An 18,634-nucleotide genomic window follows, 5' to 3' on the forward strand; every position below is an offset into this window, starting at 1 on the left:
TTTGCAAGTCATCCACTGTGGATTCATGCTGGGAGGAGCAGCTTTAGCTGGAGGTTGGAAGTGCAGGAGTCTGTTGTGATATAGAGAGATACAGGGAAGAGTGGCTTGTGCAGAGGACTCAGCCACTCCAGCCAGCAGTTATGGGGGAATTAGTCTCTCAAGTAAACCCACCCTTAAATGGCTGTGGGGTTTCAATGGAAGGGTACTTCAACTTCTCTGCATAAGTAGGAATAAAGTCACCTCCTCTTGAAGCTCATGTCCAGCAGAATGCTATTATCGAGTTGTTATTTCTGGAAAAGAAAAGCAAATTGGGTTTCACAGCCTGATTTTATTCTCATATGTGTTTTCAATTTCCCAAACGGGGGATTTCTATTTGCAAAAACCTCTGCCCAAAATTCTCATTTTCCCCTTGCACCTTTGCTGCCGTGCCCAGCTGGATGCTGGTGCATCCTTCAGACAGTGTCTGTGATTATGATCCTGCAACATTTTGAAGAGAATTGTGGCAATTTTCTGTGTCAGACCGATGCAGTAATAAAAAGGCCGTTTCTGTTGGACTATTTCAGCTGAAGTACTTGAGCACTGCTCATGCCAGCATCCTCAGCTACAAAATAACACTGTGCCACATCATGAAAAGTCTCCAAGAGAAGGCAAACTGTTCTGAAAGCAAACACCAAGCTGTTCTGGGCAGGTGTAACAGCACAACCACCAGCTGTGCTTTGAGATGGACCAGACGGAAAGACTTCGAGGTTGACAAATGAGAAGTCCTGATGGTATTGGGACTAATCTAAATTCCTGCATCAAAAACCCGTGGAAATGGGGGTTAGTTGCTACAGCAGTTGCAGAGACGGAGCCAGTTGCAGACTGAGGTGCTGTGCAGCCCCTGCCACTGCTGCAAGACGCTCCAGAATAGCTGGAGCAGGGAGCACGGCTCTCCCTCAGCTGCTGCAGGGAGCAGGGGCTTCTGCTGGCAAACTGGGCTCAGAGCTTTGCAGCTCCGGACAGAAACTCCCCCAAGGCATGTCTTTAAGCTGAGAGAGATACTTGGCACTGCATCAGCTTTGTGTTCTCCAATGTAAAAAACATTGGCAGCTCAGGATTTTACAGATCCGTAGTGGAGAAGTAAATGATCACACAGTGGGTAGAGCTTGGGGCAGTGAAGGGTTGTTTCTTGGTAACAAAAAAAAAAGAGGGAAAGTTGGAAGCCAGCATTTAAATGAAGGTGGAAGAGAGGTAGCAGAGAGTGGCTTTCCCAGTGCAGGGGATCCATGTGCTGTGGATGCCGAGTGCCATGGGCACTGCACACCCCTGACCTGTGCTGGCAGGAGCCTGGGAGCTGGAGAGCCCACCTACCTGAAAAGGGTGTGTCACTGCTCACCTCTGCTCTCCAGCCACAGCCTCGCTGCGACCCCCCGGGCTTCTTTCCTGGAATTTGTCTTTGTTCTGGTTTTAGTTTTTCTTTCTGTCTTTCCCCTTTCATAGTGCAGAGCTCCTGAGCAGAGCTGTCCTTCCACTTCTCATGGATGTCCCTCCCACAGCAGCTGCATCTTAAACAGGAATCCAGCTGAAGCAGCAAGTAGGTTTTGCATTCTAAAATCCAGAAACCTCCTCAGTAATTCTTCCCAGATCTCCTTTTTCCCTGTGTTTATTGCTATATGTGTGTTTTCCGAAGCACAACCCACATGGAAACATGCAGCATATTTAATTTGGACATAGTCTCAGAGCTTCTTTGCTGCAGACAGAACTTGTTCAAACGAGTAAAGAAATACATTTGATTCTTTGAATTGCGCAGGGTTGTTTTGTTAGCCACAGACATCACCCACAGCAAACATTTTTAATTAGTGTCTCTCTAGCAGTCATGTTATCTGTCTCACTTGCCTTACTTTGAGGACAGCTAATTTCTGTGTTTATCTGGGCTTCTTGGCAAGTCCATGATGAGCTAATGAAGAGAGAGAACAGTAATGATGCTCAGCACTTACACAGCACTTATTCCATTTTGCTGCATAAATATTAGTTGATGAATCTTCACAAAAGCTCCAAGGAATAGATTAATACTATTATCTTTCTGTTTAGGGAAATAGAAGCAGAGGTGAAAGACTATGAAAAGGAAACAGAAGTGCACAGATGTACTTTTCTAAGCTGTTTATGGCTTATGAAAGAGGCCTGTAGATACTGCTTATAAATTTGATTACAGTTTATATTTAGGTGTTACAGCAAGATTAAATCTTGCCTTCCTCTGGCTTTACTGGGAACCTGACAAACAAGGAGCAGAAACATCCTTAGTATTTAACCAAATGATGAGGAAGTTAAACCATCAGGGAGGACTTTTCTTCCAAATGGTTTTATTTCAACAGGCATTAAAGATAATAAAGACTTGGAAACAATTAATAAAACCCACTTATTGCAGTTAGACACTGCTCCCCTGCCAGGCTACTTTCTTCAGCAATAATCATCCTGCTCCCCCATGCACTGCCCTGCTGCAATCCTGGCTGGGTTGCTTTTGGGTCAAGTGCAGGTCCCCACACCACAGTCCTTGCACCTGGTTTTTGAACAAAATGAACAAAAAAAAAGACACCTGGTTCTGGAGAGATGATAATCACTGGCTGTTCTATCATCCAGCCTTTGAAAAGCTCCCCAGTACTTTTTTAGTAACATTGAATGTATTTAGTTCCAAAGAGTAGAAATTAATCTCTCTAGGAATTAAGACACTTCATTCTATGATAACATTACTGTCCTTGAAGAAACACAATACACAAATTATTTTTATAGCTCATATTCCTTGAGAGATGCATTTGTCCTTTCAAAACAGAGACATTATGCTCTCAAAATCCATTTTTAATTGAAAAGCCTCCCACTGCCTCCATGCAGGTGTGGATGTTTTCTGATTACCACTAATCAAACTTCAGGGTTGATGCATTTCCCGTTCGAGGGAGGGCAGGATATACTCATGTTAATAGAAGAGAGGAAGCAGTGTTAGTCTCGGGGATTGAAACAGATGGGTTTACTTTGACTTCCATTGAGTTTGCAGAAAGGGAGCAAGAATTTATTTTAGATAGAGCACATTCAATTAGACACAATGCTTTTATATATACATTATACAATGAAAAATATGTTTATGTCCTTTGTGATGGATATCACAACTCTGCGGGTTGAGCTGTGAGTGTCACCATGTCAGTTTGTCACCTCTCTGTCTGAAGGGTGGTGCTGCAGCATTTTGTGGTTTAGCTTGTGAACAGCACAGCTGCACCTGGGGCAAAATATGCAGCACAGATCCTAGAACGGCCAGAAGAGGAGACAGGAGAGCCTGGTGAGTCCTGGCCTTGCCCGCCGAGGCAGCGCACACCTCGCAGCTCTGTCAGCACACCCGTGTGAGGGTGAGCCTGGGGGGTTTGGTCAGAGCACAGGGTTAAAAATGTCATTGGTGTACAGGAACCAGAGCTAAAGACAGATTAAAGAAAACGAAGCACCTAATCTTTAGTTAGTTATCCCTGGTTTTAGCAAGTTTTTCAGGATTTTCTGCCATAGTACCAGTAACTATAAGGTAACTTAGAATTTCCAGAGCTAAAAGTGGTGCTGCCCACTGCTCTGATCCATGTTTGTACTCCAGGTCCTTTGCAGTAGCCTCCTGAGTATAGAAGATTTTTCTCCCCAGAGTCTTTTCTCTGAGATACCAACAAATGTACAAGTATTACTTTGACATCATAGGTAAACCTGAATTCTTCAAATCTTCCCTTAATATACACCTTGTGTTCCTTAGCTAACATTTTTTACTTGTTTTCTCTCAGGGCTGCCGTGGTACTTTACAGGTCATGTATCATGAGAAGCAGTGTTGTGCTCACACCTTTGTAGAGTTGTGGCTTCCAGCTCATTGTGAACCTGGCACTGAATCTCTGCTGGTGGTTTTGCTGCCTGTATTAGGTAAGGGCCTTTTCTCAGTTCATGTTCCTCCCTCCACCTCACTTACTATTAGTCCTGTAGTCCTACCGCCACAGACATTTAAGGTGCATAATGACCAAAATCATTTTAAGAGTTCTTTATTTTCAGTAAGAAAATGTACCATTTTCTCACGTAGCTGTTGCAGCAAATGTTGCAGGTAATTTCTTTTGCCACTCTGTGACGAACAACTGTTTGGGGGAAACTGCCACAATGCAAATCTGCACTCACTGGCCTGGAGCCAGGGTAGTGTGTGCCACTTGTGGACTCCTGTCATGTCTGCTGCCTTCTTTGACATTCCTCTAGCCAGCTTAATGCTTTGCACTTTTGGTTCCCGAAGGAAAACAGTGAAATTACTTGCAGTGACGTCCCAATAAATTTTCATTTCAGGAAATTAAACCACAAGTGATTGCAGCACAAAGAGGCTGTTAGTGACTCATGCTGTTTCTTTTGTTTTGTTTTGTTTTATTTTTTTTTCCCAAGGACACCTGCACAAAGCAATGCACTTAAAATGGTTCATTTGACCAAACTGGCCCCATTCAATCTCCTGGCAAGCACAGGAACCACAAACCCCATCAACGTAATTTTGTTTTTTTAAGTGAGAAAATGCAGATGTGTACTGTGTCAGTATGGACAAATTGAACCTCTCTGCATCTTCTAGTCACTCCAGACCATTCATAGGCAAAAATCTTTTTAAACATCCCTATTCTTTGCAGACCTCCAAGTACTTTTGGGAAGAGTGCCTTCCCAGAAGGGCCTGGGAGTTGGCTGTGGGTCAGTAAGGGCAGGTGGGTAGGGCTGATCTCTTGTATGAGCCCACCAGCTTTTGAGAGACAGGATTAAGGCAGAGACTAAACTATAGTAAAAAACCATGGGATTCTAGAAAGTATGAAAAACATAATTGTCTCATCCCTTTGCTTTTTAATGGAGATTGCTCCCACTAATATATGCAAACAGATTGACTTCTCTTTTGAGTCCCTGATAAAATGTGTTTCTGCAGCTTTGCCTTTCCTTAGGCTGCATTTGTTACTGGTGTCACTGAATCATGATGTTGAGCTAACTGGAAACACTGCCCTGTTACCCCTGGTGCTCCAACTGGTCTGTTCCATCTCCATTGGTCTGTTCCATCCACAGGGATCAACCCGTGGTCAGAGATGCTCCCTGAGGGCACTGCTGTACTTGGGAGGCCCATGGCAAGGCAGGGCAGGAGCTACAGAGATTCTGGCAATCCTTGCTAGTGTTTGCTGGAGCTCCCAAACCAGCACTTGGGATTTTAAATTGGGAGCTCTGAGACACGAGGAATGCACTGAATATTAATTCCATTATACGTATGACTGAAGCTTTTCTGGGGAAGGTGATAAGGCAGCACTGACCTGATAAGGGCAGCTCAGAGTTTTAATGCAAAAAGGAAATGGCAGAGTGTGCAAATGGGATCTGGTGTTTTATTCCTTGGAAATCTAAGAGAATTGTGTCAGTGAAAGTGGTTTGAGGCCTTCTGCTAAATGAGGTGCTTGAAAGGAAATGATCTGAGTTGTCAGGTCACGCCAGGAGCCTTTTTACTGAGCTGGGGGGGTGGGTGAGTTCTGTTTGCACATGTTCCTCACTGGGCTTCCTCTGATTTCCTTTGTCTGAAATGGGAGGTTTTGGCTGAAAAAATGATCTATGAAGCCATCTTTCAAAGGACAATGTATTCTTCTCTATTCCATCTCATCAAACAAACCTTCAGATGTCGTTTAACAGATTAGGGCTGGAAAACCATCTCGGGCTGCTTAGTCACATCAGCAGCTTTGGCTTTTTAGCTTTGCTTGCCGGGGCGGTGACAGAGCAGGGCTCTCTGTGCCAGCAATGGACATGCTACCACAGATCCTCTTTTCGGGGGAACTGGACCACAGCCTTTGGAGAGCTTTCACTTTCCAATAAAAGTATTTTAAATAAAATCAGGATTTAGTGCACTTTATAGCCCCTCTAATGGAACAGAAACTGGGAGCAGCAGGTTTCCACTATTTTCCTTTCCTCTAATTCCAGGTATTATTCAGTTATCTGGGACGTCTGATAAAATCTTTGTACTGGCTTGAAAATATCAGCGTATCACATGGCAGGTAAATCTCTTTTCTTATCAATAAAGAAATAAAGCAGTTAATTTCTAGCATATCATTGCAATGACAGCACTAACAATAAAAATTGAAGAGCAGTTACACTTTACAATTGAAAGATAAATCTGGGATGATCCTTACCACTAGTGTAAGAAGCTACCCTCATTTGTTCTGCCTCTCTCTCTCATTGCAATGAACTGCATTTTTACCCTGACCCTTTGCTAGTTATCTTTTCTGATGCTGAAGAATCATATCTTGTCTGCACCTCCCAGAATGCTGAAAGGACTGTTGTGCTTCACCTGATTGCAGACAATACCCTACTGTAGTCAACTTGAACTAAACAAATGTTCAAATCAAGTAAGGCTTCCCCTAGACTGCCAGGGCTCCTGCATCTGTGCTTCTGGGTTCTTCTTGCTTGTTTGCATGTTGTTCTTTTACTAGTTATTCATTGTATTTGTGGTGGTTAAGGAAAATATGAGTTTTCTGCTGGGCAGATCAGTAAACACAGGAAGAAATTGCCTGCAGAGACTTTGAAGCCTCTGGCAGAGGTTAAGCAGGGCAGATAGCTCCAGGGATGATAAATACAGATAATTCTGGCTTGGGGCAGAGAAATAGACTGCATAATCACAAGACTGTGCCCTTCTAGCTCAATTTGCCCAGGTTTCTATCTAACACATACATTATTAATCTGTGTATTCGTGTCCCATGGCGATACATTTAAATATCACTCATCCTGCAATAAAATTTGATTTCGCCAGGAGAACGTTCATACAAAATTACCTTGTGCTATCTGCAAGAATGAAAAGAGTATGACTTATGCATCTAAATACAATGATGTTTCCATCACAGAAAGCCAGGGAGCAGTGGCTGATGTTCTGGAGAGCAATCCTGGGGTGAGGGTGCATTGCTGTGCCCTGGGCAAGGTTGGGGTGGCCTTCAAGTGATGCCTCTTGAACAAACCAGGAAAAGCAGAGCCCCAGGTTAATGACAAAGGATTGGATCACTGGGAATCAGCTACATTTGCAAAACAGACAGAGAGAGGCTTTGTAGAAATAAAATTGAGAATTCAGTTTGTTTCATAGGAAGACAAAAGCTGTCATGGGCTGAGCTGGTTGCCTGACTTGATGGAACCACTCAGTGGACCCCCAGCACTTCCATGCTCTTGGATTCTGGGCAGTTCTTTGGTTACAGCTACTGGATGCCAAAGTGAAGGAGAACTCCAACACTTACTGTGCAGTGAGACCCTGCAGTTTAACCTCTTTGGCCTCTGAAAAGAGAGGTTTCAGCCCTCACATCTTCTCAACAAAAATGCAAAGCAGGTCACGCAGGCTCAGCAAACCAAGCTGCTAATCACCTTCTCTCTGTTGCTGAGCTAGGCAAGAACGCTGCAAATTCCTGTAAAACAATTAAACCCTGAGTACAGCTCCTGCACCAATGTCCCATGTTCCTCCTCCCCTTCTCTGAACATTTCTGGTGGGCAAAGCCAGCAATCCCACTGACAAAGATAGGATCCATCAGCCTGAGCACCAGGCATGTCCCTGAATTCTCAGATTTGTTCATATTTGTATCTGGTATGGCCACCCCAGAACACATGGGGAAAAATAATAAAAGCAGCAGAGCCTTTCTGTATTTGTGACTTTTCCTCTTTTTCTCTCAGTACAGGTTAGTGGTGTCCTTATTTACTTCTGTTATGCCTCAGGATTTGGTGCTTATAAATCACAAGTCCTTACCACATTCCCAGCTACCTACTGTACAACTCTTCATCCATTCACCACATTTATTGCCTTGGCTTCTCAATTTTCGTCTGAGATATGAAGGTTTCTGTTCATCTCTTGGACCTGTGTTCTTGCTTTCCTCTTCTGCTCCTGCCATTACGTTGGTTTCCAGTTTCCATAGAAATTGGAAGCCTTACCTTGCTCTCTGAATCAGATGCCCTTTGTTACATTTCATGGCTGCAGACATTAGTTTGCTCCAGGCACTTAAGTAAAGAAAAAGATGTATTTGATTCCCTTCACATAAGAGTAATTTAAATGAGGGCAGCCTCAGACTATGGAGGGACTACAGAGGGCAGGTTGTTGTGCAAAGGTCACTGTGTTGAGGCTTTAATGAAATGGAGTTTCACAGAGCACTTAATGGCAAATGAAGGCAGGACCTTGAGGTCTCAAGAGGAGACAAGACTATTCTAATTCCTCTAATGCAAAAGCAACAACGTCCTTAATACAGAAAGCCAGAAAGATTAAGAGACACTGATTACAGCTCCCAGGCATTAGCTGTGTCTGCTGTGACCTGCCCCTCCTGTCAGCATGAGGCTGCCTGTGCTGGTTGTGCCTCATGATGTGCTGCTGCTGTTGCTGCTGCTGCATGTGGCTGTAAATGCATACCTGTGGCTGGGGCAGCAAAGGGAGTGTGTGCTGTCTCCTGTGCAGAGAAACAAGCCCCAAAGCTCACGTCCTGTTAGCACTTCTCTGACAAGGCAGTGGCCAACAGAAATCCAGAGATGACCTGGAGCAGCACCTGGAAGGGAAGGGTGCAGCAGGGCAAAAAATCACATAACTTGATTCAGTGGTATCATATGGAGCTGTTGCCTACCAGAAATCTGTCCAGTTGTGCTCCCTGTGCTCCTGCAGGAATGAAAGAAAAACATCCTTTGCCCAAATGCTAACTATTACAGGCCAGCACTGGTAGCCAAGGGAACAGTCCTCTCACAGGAAAATAAGAAAAGCACTGCTGAGCAGCATGTGGAGAGGACAGCACACAAAAGGCTCATCCTATCCTGAGAACATCTGGGTTTTGTTGTGGGGCTGAGGTTGGGGTATTTTTAAATATAGATGTCTAGTTCTAATCTTTTATCCATTCGGAGCACTTAGACTGCCTCCACTCTTCAGCCTTTAATGGATTCTGGAGATGATTCAAACATCTCTTGCAAACCCATCAAGTAAATGCACAGCTGGGTCTGAACTCAAAAACTTGCTCAGTTTCCAAAACTCAGACCTCTGTGTGTGTGTGTGTGTGTGTGTGTGTGTGTGTGTGTGTGTGTGCCCCTACCCACTGGTTCAGGCCTGGCTGCAGATGACAAGTGAAGAAGCCTGTGAAGAAAGACTACATTTTTGTCCCAGCCCTCGCCTCCTCTGCCCCACGGGGGTTTAAACCTGGCCCTTATTTGATAAATGCACATCAACAGCCATGTGTTGGTGCCATAGGTGCATATTCCTGCTGGGAGTTTCACTCCTTATGGATTGTAGAGGAATTAACAGAGAAGACCATGAATTGTGAAAGATTTCCGTTTCAGGTTGCCCAGACACCTTGCAGATATCTGAGAGCTAATTTGATCTGATTTGGGATTATATTCCAGCAAACATCTGAATAAGCCATAATCTGGATCTAGTTCCTTTGTCGAACAGCAAAATAGTCTTTGGATTGCGATGGTTTCCTTTAGGAACACACATAGCTGGGACCAAGCTCTGGAAGTCGTTATCTCTTTATCTCCAGCATTGACAAGGTAGTCCAGCATCTCTAAGGACTCGTAGCTGCCTCCCTGTTGCACACAGTGTTACTGTAGCTCTTGCTACACTCTGTTCGCGTCTGGGAAGAAAGCAGTTTGATATGGGCCTTTCCTGGGATCAAGAGGTACTTCAGTGGCCACATTGAGTTACTTGTCCTTTTCTTTTACTGACTGAGCAGTGAGAAAAAATAGAATTCACTTTGAATTAATTAATCAGATGATCTTATTTTGTGTAAGGACGAGTAAGTTCTAGCTAGAAATAATTTCTCTGCTATGCAGTTTATTCCAGATCATTTTTGTTGTGAAGATGCCTTTCTTTTCAGACTCTCAGGTATTTTGATCCTGTTTTTCTTCACCAGCTCTGCTATGAACTGACTTCTTGGAGTGCTTGGGTCAAGCTGAGTTACACTCCAGCAGTCCTTTAAAGCAATCACACAGGGCCCAGGTGAGGGAAGCTGACGCTTGATGTGCTGCAGAAAGTGTGCGGAGTCCCCTTGGTTTTAACTGGATTCATGGGCTGAGCAGTGTTGCACAAAGCAAGTTCTAACAAGAAACAGCGTTGATGTTTGGCACTTACTCGTTCAAGCCTCCAGGCACAGAGAGTACTCGATCAATTCCTCTCCACACATTGATCTGATCAATGTGCAGTGGCAGGACAAAAGCAGAGAAACAGCCCATAGCCCCGATTGCACAAGGACCTTTCTGAAAGCAAATTTTCAAGCATTAAGCTTCAATGTAATTAGGTTTCAAGGTTGTGTCTGCCTCCCAGCCTCACAATATCTCTGGTTCAGCCTAGTGAGCAGGAACTGAATCAAAAAGGTTTGTTTTTTTCATACTCACACATCAAAAGATGTTTACTGACTTTCTTTTTGTCACCCTATGTATGCCCTCAGCAACATTAATGCCCTTTGAGTGCACTAAGAAGCTTGAGAAATGTGTTTTCTTGAGCACCAGGTGCCTTGGCTTGCTTCTCTATGCCATTTTCCCAGACTGTGTGTGTGATTCTGGCATTGCACTCTGGCAGAGGACCTTGCCTTTGGCTCTCCAGAGGGCAACAATTCCACTGGTGCTTCTAAGATATAAAACTTTTCCACAATTTGGCTCAAAGCTCTCATTGATTGGTGCAATGTATCTGCCTGTGGGATGACAGCAAGTGTCCTCGGTCAGAACTGCAAAATACTGAGGAGAGACAGTAATTGAAATCAAGTGGAGGTTATTTATTTATTCAAATCATGGGTCAAAACCCTTTCTTGAAATTGTTCCCCGAAGATTGTAATGGGGAAAGTAGTATATATATAATATTTCCAGGGCTCTGCTATGGTATAAATATAGCCTTAGGCTGCAACTTGTAACTGCACAGTGTCTAAGGCAAAATCATACTGCATTTGAAAGGATTGAATGCTTTACATTCTTACCTAAAGATCACTAGGGTACAGCTACAGCGTAAGAAAATGCTCTCTGACCATAGGCTTTAGTTTAACACACATATTAGAATGGCATTAAATTAGGAAAGAAAGTTCACAGAGAATTAGAAGCAATCACTAGACATCACCTATCTCCTATCATTTATAGAACTATATTAACTAGCTGTTAATTTTTGTTGCAGTTTAAGCCATCAATGGATCAGCACTGTCACTATGGTGTGATAGTGTGATCTGGAAATGTCCATAGCCTGCTGTGGGAGCAATGAACACAACAGTCAGCAAACATCACACTTGAGCATTTCCTGCTGCAGTACACAGCAAACAGAAATTACCCAGTCAAGTACACTGCAGAGATGTTTTGCTTAACTCTTAAAGGGTGTGGGAAGTTTTTACTGTTTGCTGTAACAAAGCCTTTGTGCTGCTCCTATGGAACCATCACTTGTATTGAATTTGTTCACAGATTCTGTGGCTTTTATAACTGTGTCAGTCCCTGGCATTCTCTAGTGTCAACCCCTGGGTTCTTAGGAATGTGTAAAACTCACAAAACCCAGCAGAAAAGAACTTAAAATAAGCTCAGGGTTTCAAATTATATCTGATCTCTCTGAGGGCTTGGACCAACTGCAGAACAAATAAGTAAAATAATGCTGTAGAGAAAACTCTTCACTCAAGAAGGTACAGAAAATAACTTCCCTGAAGGTAACTAAGCAAGGCTGCTTGTGGTGTTGACAGTGCCACAGCTTCTTATTTTCTGTTCAACAGTTATTGATAACACTTTTGCTGAGGTGGCTATCACATCTTTCTGGAATAATACTCCCTAAATATTATCTGAATAACATTCAAAGGCCAGTTTCCCATCTCAGTGTTTCTTGGCTTGCAAAGAATTGACAAGTCCTTGCCATGATAAATATGATTTGGAGAATAATCAGTTTGGGCCCCTACTGGCACCGTGTGACCTGCCATGAGCCAATAGTCATTCAGTGCTTTGTCCTCCTTTCCTCAACTACAGAGATAATCCAGGTTTCCTTCTCAGGATTTTGCAGGAAAGATTGTTGCAAAGCAAAGAGAGTTTGCTTTCCTGGGCAGGAAGCTCTATAGGAACATGGCATGCTTCCAGTGGCAGGAGAGCTGGAAGGAAACCAGCCCATTTCTTTTCACTTTTTCTTGTGAGACAATGAAATGCTCAGACCAGGCCATTACGTGTCAAACAAGGACTATCAGAATAAGGAACTTCTAACACAAATTCAGGTTAGTTCAAGTCATGAAATTACATCATGGCCAAACAATGAACATTTTCTTTGATGTCTTTCTTACCCCAACTCCATATGGAATGGCTCTGCAAGCTGAAAAGGACTCTGTGCCTTGTGGTTCACTGGGTGAAGTGCACTAGAATGCTGTGGATAACAACTGTGGTATTAACACGGAGGAATTTCATCTTCTTTCTTTCTTCTCTTCCATCAGAAGCCTCTCAGTTGCTAAGAAAAACTCTCTAGGGTTGCTTAAAGCACCGTACTTCAGTCTTGCATAGACAGAATGAGATCCTACAGAGAACTTCCACCATACTCATGAATGGGAGTGTATGCATGTATTACAATTATGCTATTCACAAATCCCCATCTGAAATCACCACTCCAAAGTGGCCTAAATTTTGTAATTCCATAGCACACAAATTTCCTACTAGTTGATTAGGGAGAAAAAGGATTACAAAAATACTTTATAAAATATTAAACAAATGTATTATGGTATTACAAACAAGACTGAAAAGGTGTGTCTGTAAGAAACATAAAACATATTCGGAATGAATATAGCAATAGTAATTGTAAGTAGTGTTAGGAGTAGAAGGCAATAACATCAAATCAGAAATATATGATATAATCTGAAATTAGTGTAATTCGTGGTTATTGTGCTTGCTTCAAGTGTGGATACTGAAAAATGAAAGCACTGGGAGGCTACAGACATGGCAAACTAATTCAGACGTTGAAAATTTGGCACAGAATTGATCCTTCTGAGTCTTGGAGAATCTGTTTTGTGAGGATTCTAGGCCATATTGCTGATACAGTGTCTGGAAAATCAGAGCAGGACACCAGTGTTTACTGCTGCAATATGTAGTAGGGACTTTGTACAATCCTGACTCTTAGCCTGTGCATCTCTGGATCAGGGGTGGCATTATGGGGGCACACAATTGGCCCAATAGCAGGGTCTGAACTGGACACCTGGGTGTTACCCCAGCACAGATTATTGCAATGATGACACAACTGATATTGCTTGTTTTCTAATGCGTTTCTTGCTGTGTCATGACTCCTTTTCCTCTCTCTCTTTTTGCTTCCCCCCTCAAAAAGGCCAACCTGAGAAGAACTGTGTCATTCTGAGGTCTAGTGGATGAGATGCTGGGAAGCACAAGGGAAGGAGGAATTCTTCCTTCGCCATCTACCAAAGGAGAAGAAAAGCTACTTGAGAGTTCTTCTCTCTCACATGGTGAGTGAAAAATTGCTGACAGAGTATTTCTTTCTGTACAGCACAATAAAAAGGTTGTGCTGTAACAAGGAACACTCTCATTCTGGTTTCTTGGTGTGGCAATGACACAAACACAGTCCCCCAGACTGTCCCTCTAGGTGGGTATGTACAGCCACAAGAAGTCCCTTCACACACACACTGCAGAGAGGAGTTGCCACTGACGGCTGAATAAACAGTAAGAAAGATGCAAAACTGCTTTTATTACAATATAACACAGAAACAGAACCACCAGAACAAGTCTGTTTTTCTGTTTCTGCAATGTCATGTGGCTCCTTTACCCAACTGCATCTTTTGTCCAGAATTAACCCAAATGACACTTAATGACACAACATGATGTGGCGCCAGTGTTTCTAATCTTGGTACAAAGCCAGCACTCCACTGGTGATCTTTCCAGAGCTGCAGGAAGCATCCTGCAGAGAATGCTTTCATCATTTACAGCCAGGTATCCACAAGTCTATTTAATTAATTAGAGCTGGTCACCATTCCTTCTGAAGTGTATTGCTGCTTTATTAACAGAGGTCGGTGTGAGCTTAGATCAATGCAAAAAAATGAAAGGGAAAGGTTTAGGAGCTGTGAAACCGAGACAAATTCTTTTATTTCTTAGAAAACCCACTGATCCTGAAGAGATTAACAGGTTCTTCAACATTTCCAAGCATGCTATTATGATCACATATCTGTCACTCTTTCTTTACGACCTCAGAGGCTTTGAAGAAAGTTTTCTTCCCAGGAGAAAATAAAATTTAGCCTTTGTAACATCAGGTAAAAAGAAACAGCAGGAAATATGAGCCTTTTCGTAATACCCTCATAATACTAGAGCAAGATGGTTATAAGCCAAGATTTGCAGGACAATTTTCACCTCTTAACAGATTTTGATTATGTCTCCTGAATATAATCTTGAGGCTGAGAATAGACTGCTATTCATAGAGGCTATATGCTGCTACAGATTGCATTAACCACATAGAATTTGTAATACACTGAAATGAGACTCATCTTTTTTTTTTTTTAGTGCCATGTCACTTTGGAGGGAAAAGAGTCTTACAGAAGGGGACCATACTCATCAGCATCATCAGTATCTGTGTAAAAAAGGTATAGGTGTGTGCAGAACAGGCAGCAAACTGTTCAGAGACAGACTGGAAACACAGTCTTAAGAGCCTTCCTTAATTTGGGTTTGCCTTTTCAACCGGTGGTACAAAATTGGATGATACTTCATAAACTTATCTTACCAACACACTTAACAGCTTTTATGAAAATGCTTCTTTTTGTAATATTTAAACTCTGCAAGTCTGTGAGTTCTCAAGTGCTATGCAAAGGTCTCCCACAGCATGCACTTTATATGTGGCTTTAATTGTCTGAAACACGTGTTGCTTTTACTGAGGATGTTCCCAGGTGCCTGTGTTGATTGGAGGTTCCTGGGAGGGTTCACTAAAAATCATTAGTCCTGGTGGAAGAAAGCTTGCTCTGGTGCCTGGACTGAGGATCTGAACAGGCCACTCTGAGGCAGTGAGTATTGCAAGCTCAAAAAACAGATCAGGGCTTAAAATGTCACCCAATTCTCCAGTGCCCTGACCCGACAGTAATTGCTTACTTCTGAACACACACAGTCTGTTTTATTACTAGTGTTACACTGCACAGAGGTAGCATTTACTTACCTTTCCCAAGTTAAACAAATGTCCAGAATCGCAAAGAATTGGGCAAAGTGTGTTCCTCCAAGAGCTTTACCTTTCTGAACTGTCATAAAATATTAACTGTTAACAGAAGAATTACTTTCACTTTTGTCACCACTATTTGTTTTTCCAGGCTGCTGAATACACAAGCCAGAGGCCCTGTGAGCCTTTGCAATAATGTTTTCATACACTGCCATCTGTTGTTACGGTGTGTCCCTGTCGCTGCTGTGCTGTCCCGCCGGGGGTTCTATTCCAGCAGGAAGCAGTTCCTTTCCAGGAAGTATGTTCAAAGCATAGTCAAGCTTTAATTCATACATGTAGATTCTAACAATTCTGCTTTCAGTTATGGCAACGGCCAAATTAGTGTTGCTTTTAATCCCACTTCACTTATTTCAATAGTAAGTTTGTACCTTTATTCACACCAGAGCATTCATGTTCTAAATCAGCAGTGAATTTACAGCAAAACATACACACACATATCACAAACTTCCCATGTATTTATACATACCAAAATTAGAAAGGATCCTGTCAGTGCATGAATACATTTACACTCACGGACCTGCTTATTTAGAGAGCTGTTCCAGAATCTGCATGTTTACTTAACATTTTGGATATAATTAAGCTATGGATTTGAATCCAAGATCTGATCAGTTAGCACCTTATTCCCTAAATCTGTATTATAAAAAAATAGAACATAATGTTACAGAAGCTGTCAGAAAAGTAAAATAACTTGTGTGTGATTGAATAAGGGGTGATCATGTGTGTTGGAGAGCAAACCTAAAGCACCCAGGCACACAGTCACAAACCAGCTGGCAAGTGAAGGAGATAAGTGAAGGAGCTAGGAATTGGTCTAAGCCTATGGAATTACAGCTGAGTACCCCTGCCTTAGAGCAGCTCACCTAAGTGTGCAGCTATCCTAGTTCCACAAGTGCTTGTGTGGGAGATGGCACAGTTCTGACTGCCCAGGAGGTCAGAACTGCAACTGTGATTTTTGTGTGTGTTACAACTCGTCTGAGCACAAGCCTCGGATCTGAAGCACTGGACACAGGAGAGAGCCTTTGTACTTGACACCATGGGGACAAACTTCCAAAAGGCCAGTTTTCAACTTCTTTAAAAAAGAGAATGTATCTGATCAATACACTTAAAGAACTCGCGTATTCAAAAATGTAGAAAGGCACAGGAGAGTTAGTCATTTATCGCATTCACAAAAATATAAGTTTATTTGCATATCCAAATACAGGATATTTATTTAAGTGAAAACTGTATGCTCCAGTTTAAATAATTTCACTTGCCATTTAATAAAACTGCAGTCTTAATAACTGCAACTAACATTACTGCCCAAACACTAAAGAACTCGAAGCTTCTTTCTGTTCTTTATGCAGCTGTTTTGCCCTGTTTTTCAGATCCTCTGCCTTAGCATCATTCTTTTCCACGCCATCTCCCAGTTTGTACATGCGGCTGGCATTGGCACAGGCCCACATGTGCCCCAGCTCACACCCTTTCAGTGAGTACTTCAGGGCACGGCCCATGTCCTTGGGGACCCCAGGTGCCCCCTGCAGGTATATCACACCCAGGTTGAAGCAGCTGGCAGCAAAATTGCCATCACAGGCTTTTGTGTAATAGTCTCTAGCGACCACGAGGTCAGGTTTGTCATTGTTCACTCTCCCATCGTGGGCCAACAGCCCGACGTTGTGACAGGCATTCACTGACTTCTTCCCACCTTTCTCACATGACTTCAGGAAAGACTTGTAGGCAGCTTTCAAATCTGGTTCAAGTCCACCTGTCAGCCAAGAACCCAAAACATTTCAGTAAGGACATGATAAAACAGATAGGAGGTCTCTCTGCTTTGCAGCATGCTTCCCTTCCCACTGGAAATACAGCATCCCTCTCTCTAGATACCACAGTCAACATTTAGGACTTCAGAGACACCACCATTGTCTCAGTGACAAAGGTTTTGCAATGTCTTTGACTTAGGAAACTCTCCTCCACTCATAAGTAATCACAACAGCACCTGTAACCAAAAAATAAGCCAAACCAACAAAACACTCTTTCCACTACTATATCCATGGATTTCTTACTTACACGAGGCAAATATTTTGCCAGTATACCTACACATGCACTGAAACTGTTACTAGTTTTCAGCTACAGTACAAATATTTTTCCTTACTAGTATTGTCATCTGGAAGATGTTCCACTCATTTAACTGCTTCCCATTACTGTACCAGCAAATACATTTTGGGCAGACTCGGGGGCTACCTAGGTAAGCAGGGTTACCAGTCAGTGACTTTCTTACTTTCTCTAAAAGAGAAGAAATCCTAATCTTAAGAACTGAACACACTGCAACATTGAGCCCTGTCTATACTTACCACTTATACAGATGTAATTATAAAAAAATAATACACGTGGTTAACCTACAGCTGATACTTCAGAAGGAAGCAATTTACAGGTTTCCACCCTTCCCCTGCTTTTATGAGGTGACCATGAAAGGGGCGGGACAGGGGCTCCTTCAAGGTCAGGATGACACGCAGGTATTCGGGGGAGGGGGTCAGGTATTGGAACAGGTGGTCAGGTATTGATACAGGGAGGTGGAGGAGTCACCATCCCTGGTTTAAGAGGTGTCTGGATGCGGCGCCGGGTGATGTGGATTAGGGGTTACAGTGGCAGTGCTGGATGAACGGTTGGACTTGATGATCCTAAAGGCCTCTTCCAACCTTGGTGATTCAATTCTCTGACTCCAGGTGCTAGGCACCTTTACAAAAGCAAGAGCCCCCCGGCCCACCTTTGCCGAGGGCCTGGTAGGCCCCCAGCTTGTAGCAGCTCTCGCTGTGCCCGTGCTCCTCGCAGTTGTCGCGCATCACCCGCGCCGCGGCCGCGAAGTCCTTCTTGATGGTGTCCAGGTAGTCCGCGAAGCGCTGGCAGCCTGCGGGGCACGGCACAGGGGATAAGCTCCCGCCGGGCCCGCCGGGAGCGGGGGGCGGCGGGGCCCTTACCGTCCGGGTCCTTCTCCTTGAAGCACTGGTAGCTGTACTCCACGTGCAGGTTCTCCAGGTACGCCCGCACCTCCTCCTCGTCCGCGAAGTTGATGAACCCCGCCATGACCGCGCCGGGGCACGGGCAGATCGCGGGGCCGCTCCCGCGAGGAACGAGCGTTCCGTGCGGCACCGGGACCGCCCCTTCCCCGGCCACTCCTTCTGCTCCTTCTCCTCCCGCCCCTTCCCCGGCCACTCCCCCTGCTCCTTCGTCGGCCGGCCATTCCCCCACCGCTCCTCCCATCGCCGCTCCCTCCCGCTCTCACCGGGAACTCTGACAGTTCAGCAGCTTTAAGCGATAGCACGCTGTTAGTATTTTACTCTCAGTTTTGCACCACTGGATGTGTATTCTCGGTCTGATTCGGAACACTCCAGTCCACAAGTTGAGACATGTCTGAGACTGAGACAATCGAGACTATGTACATTAATGCGCTCTGCATGGCTTACGAGTCACGGTTGCTTCCCCCATTCCCCCATCTGC

The 18,634-nt window shown here is 43.8% G+C and overlaps 1 protein-coding gene and 1 long non-coding RNA gene across 3 annotated transcripts in view; one reads left to right on the forward strand and one right to left on the reverse strand.

Annotated features, from left to right (window-relative positions):
• Positions 1–17,043, forward strand: part of LOC120323129 — a 33,229-nt gene extending 16,186 nt beyond the window's left edge. The window contains exons 3-7 of one of the 2 annotated variants that reach the window (XR_005563312.1): positions 1,480–1,573; positions 3,783–3,915; positions 5,956–6,029; positions 13,286–13,421; positions 14,467–17,043. This is a non-coding gene — a long non-coding RNA (uncharacterized LOC120323129). The remainder of the gene's footprint in view (positions 1–1,479; positions 1,574–3,782; positions 3,916–5,955; positions 6,030–13,285; positions 13,422–14,466) is intronic. The other variant, XR_005563313.1, reaches the window with a different exon arrangement.
• Positions 16,314–18,302, reverse strand: LOC114002675 (cytochrome c oxidase assembly factor 7). The gene is made up of 3 exons (XM_027748834.2): positions 18,115–18,302; positions 17,904–18,044; positions 16,314–16,904 (listed from the first exon to the last, which is right to left on the reverse strand). Exons 1-3 carry the CDS (start codon positions 18,218–18,220, stop codon positions 16,456–16,458), a joined length of 696 nt encoding a protein of 231 aa, XP_027604635.1. The 5' UTR covers positions 18,221–18,302; the 3' UTR covers positions 16,314–16,455.
• Between the last annotated feature and the right edge of the window lie 332 nt (positions 18,303–18,634).

This window comes from Pipra filicauda, unplaced genomic scaffold, assembly GCF_003945595.2.
Source record: "Pipra filicauda isolate LSUMZ 115617 unplaced genomic scaffold, ASM394559v2 scaffold19_size4547281_pilon, whole genome shotgun sequence".
In the NCBI taxonomy this organism is placed as follows: domain Eukaryota; kingdom Metazoa; phylum Chordata; class Aves; order Passeriformes; family Pipridae; genus Pipra; species Pipra filicauda.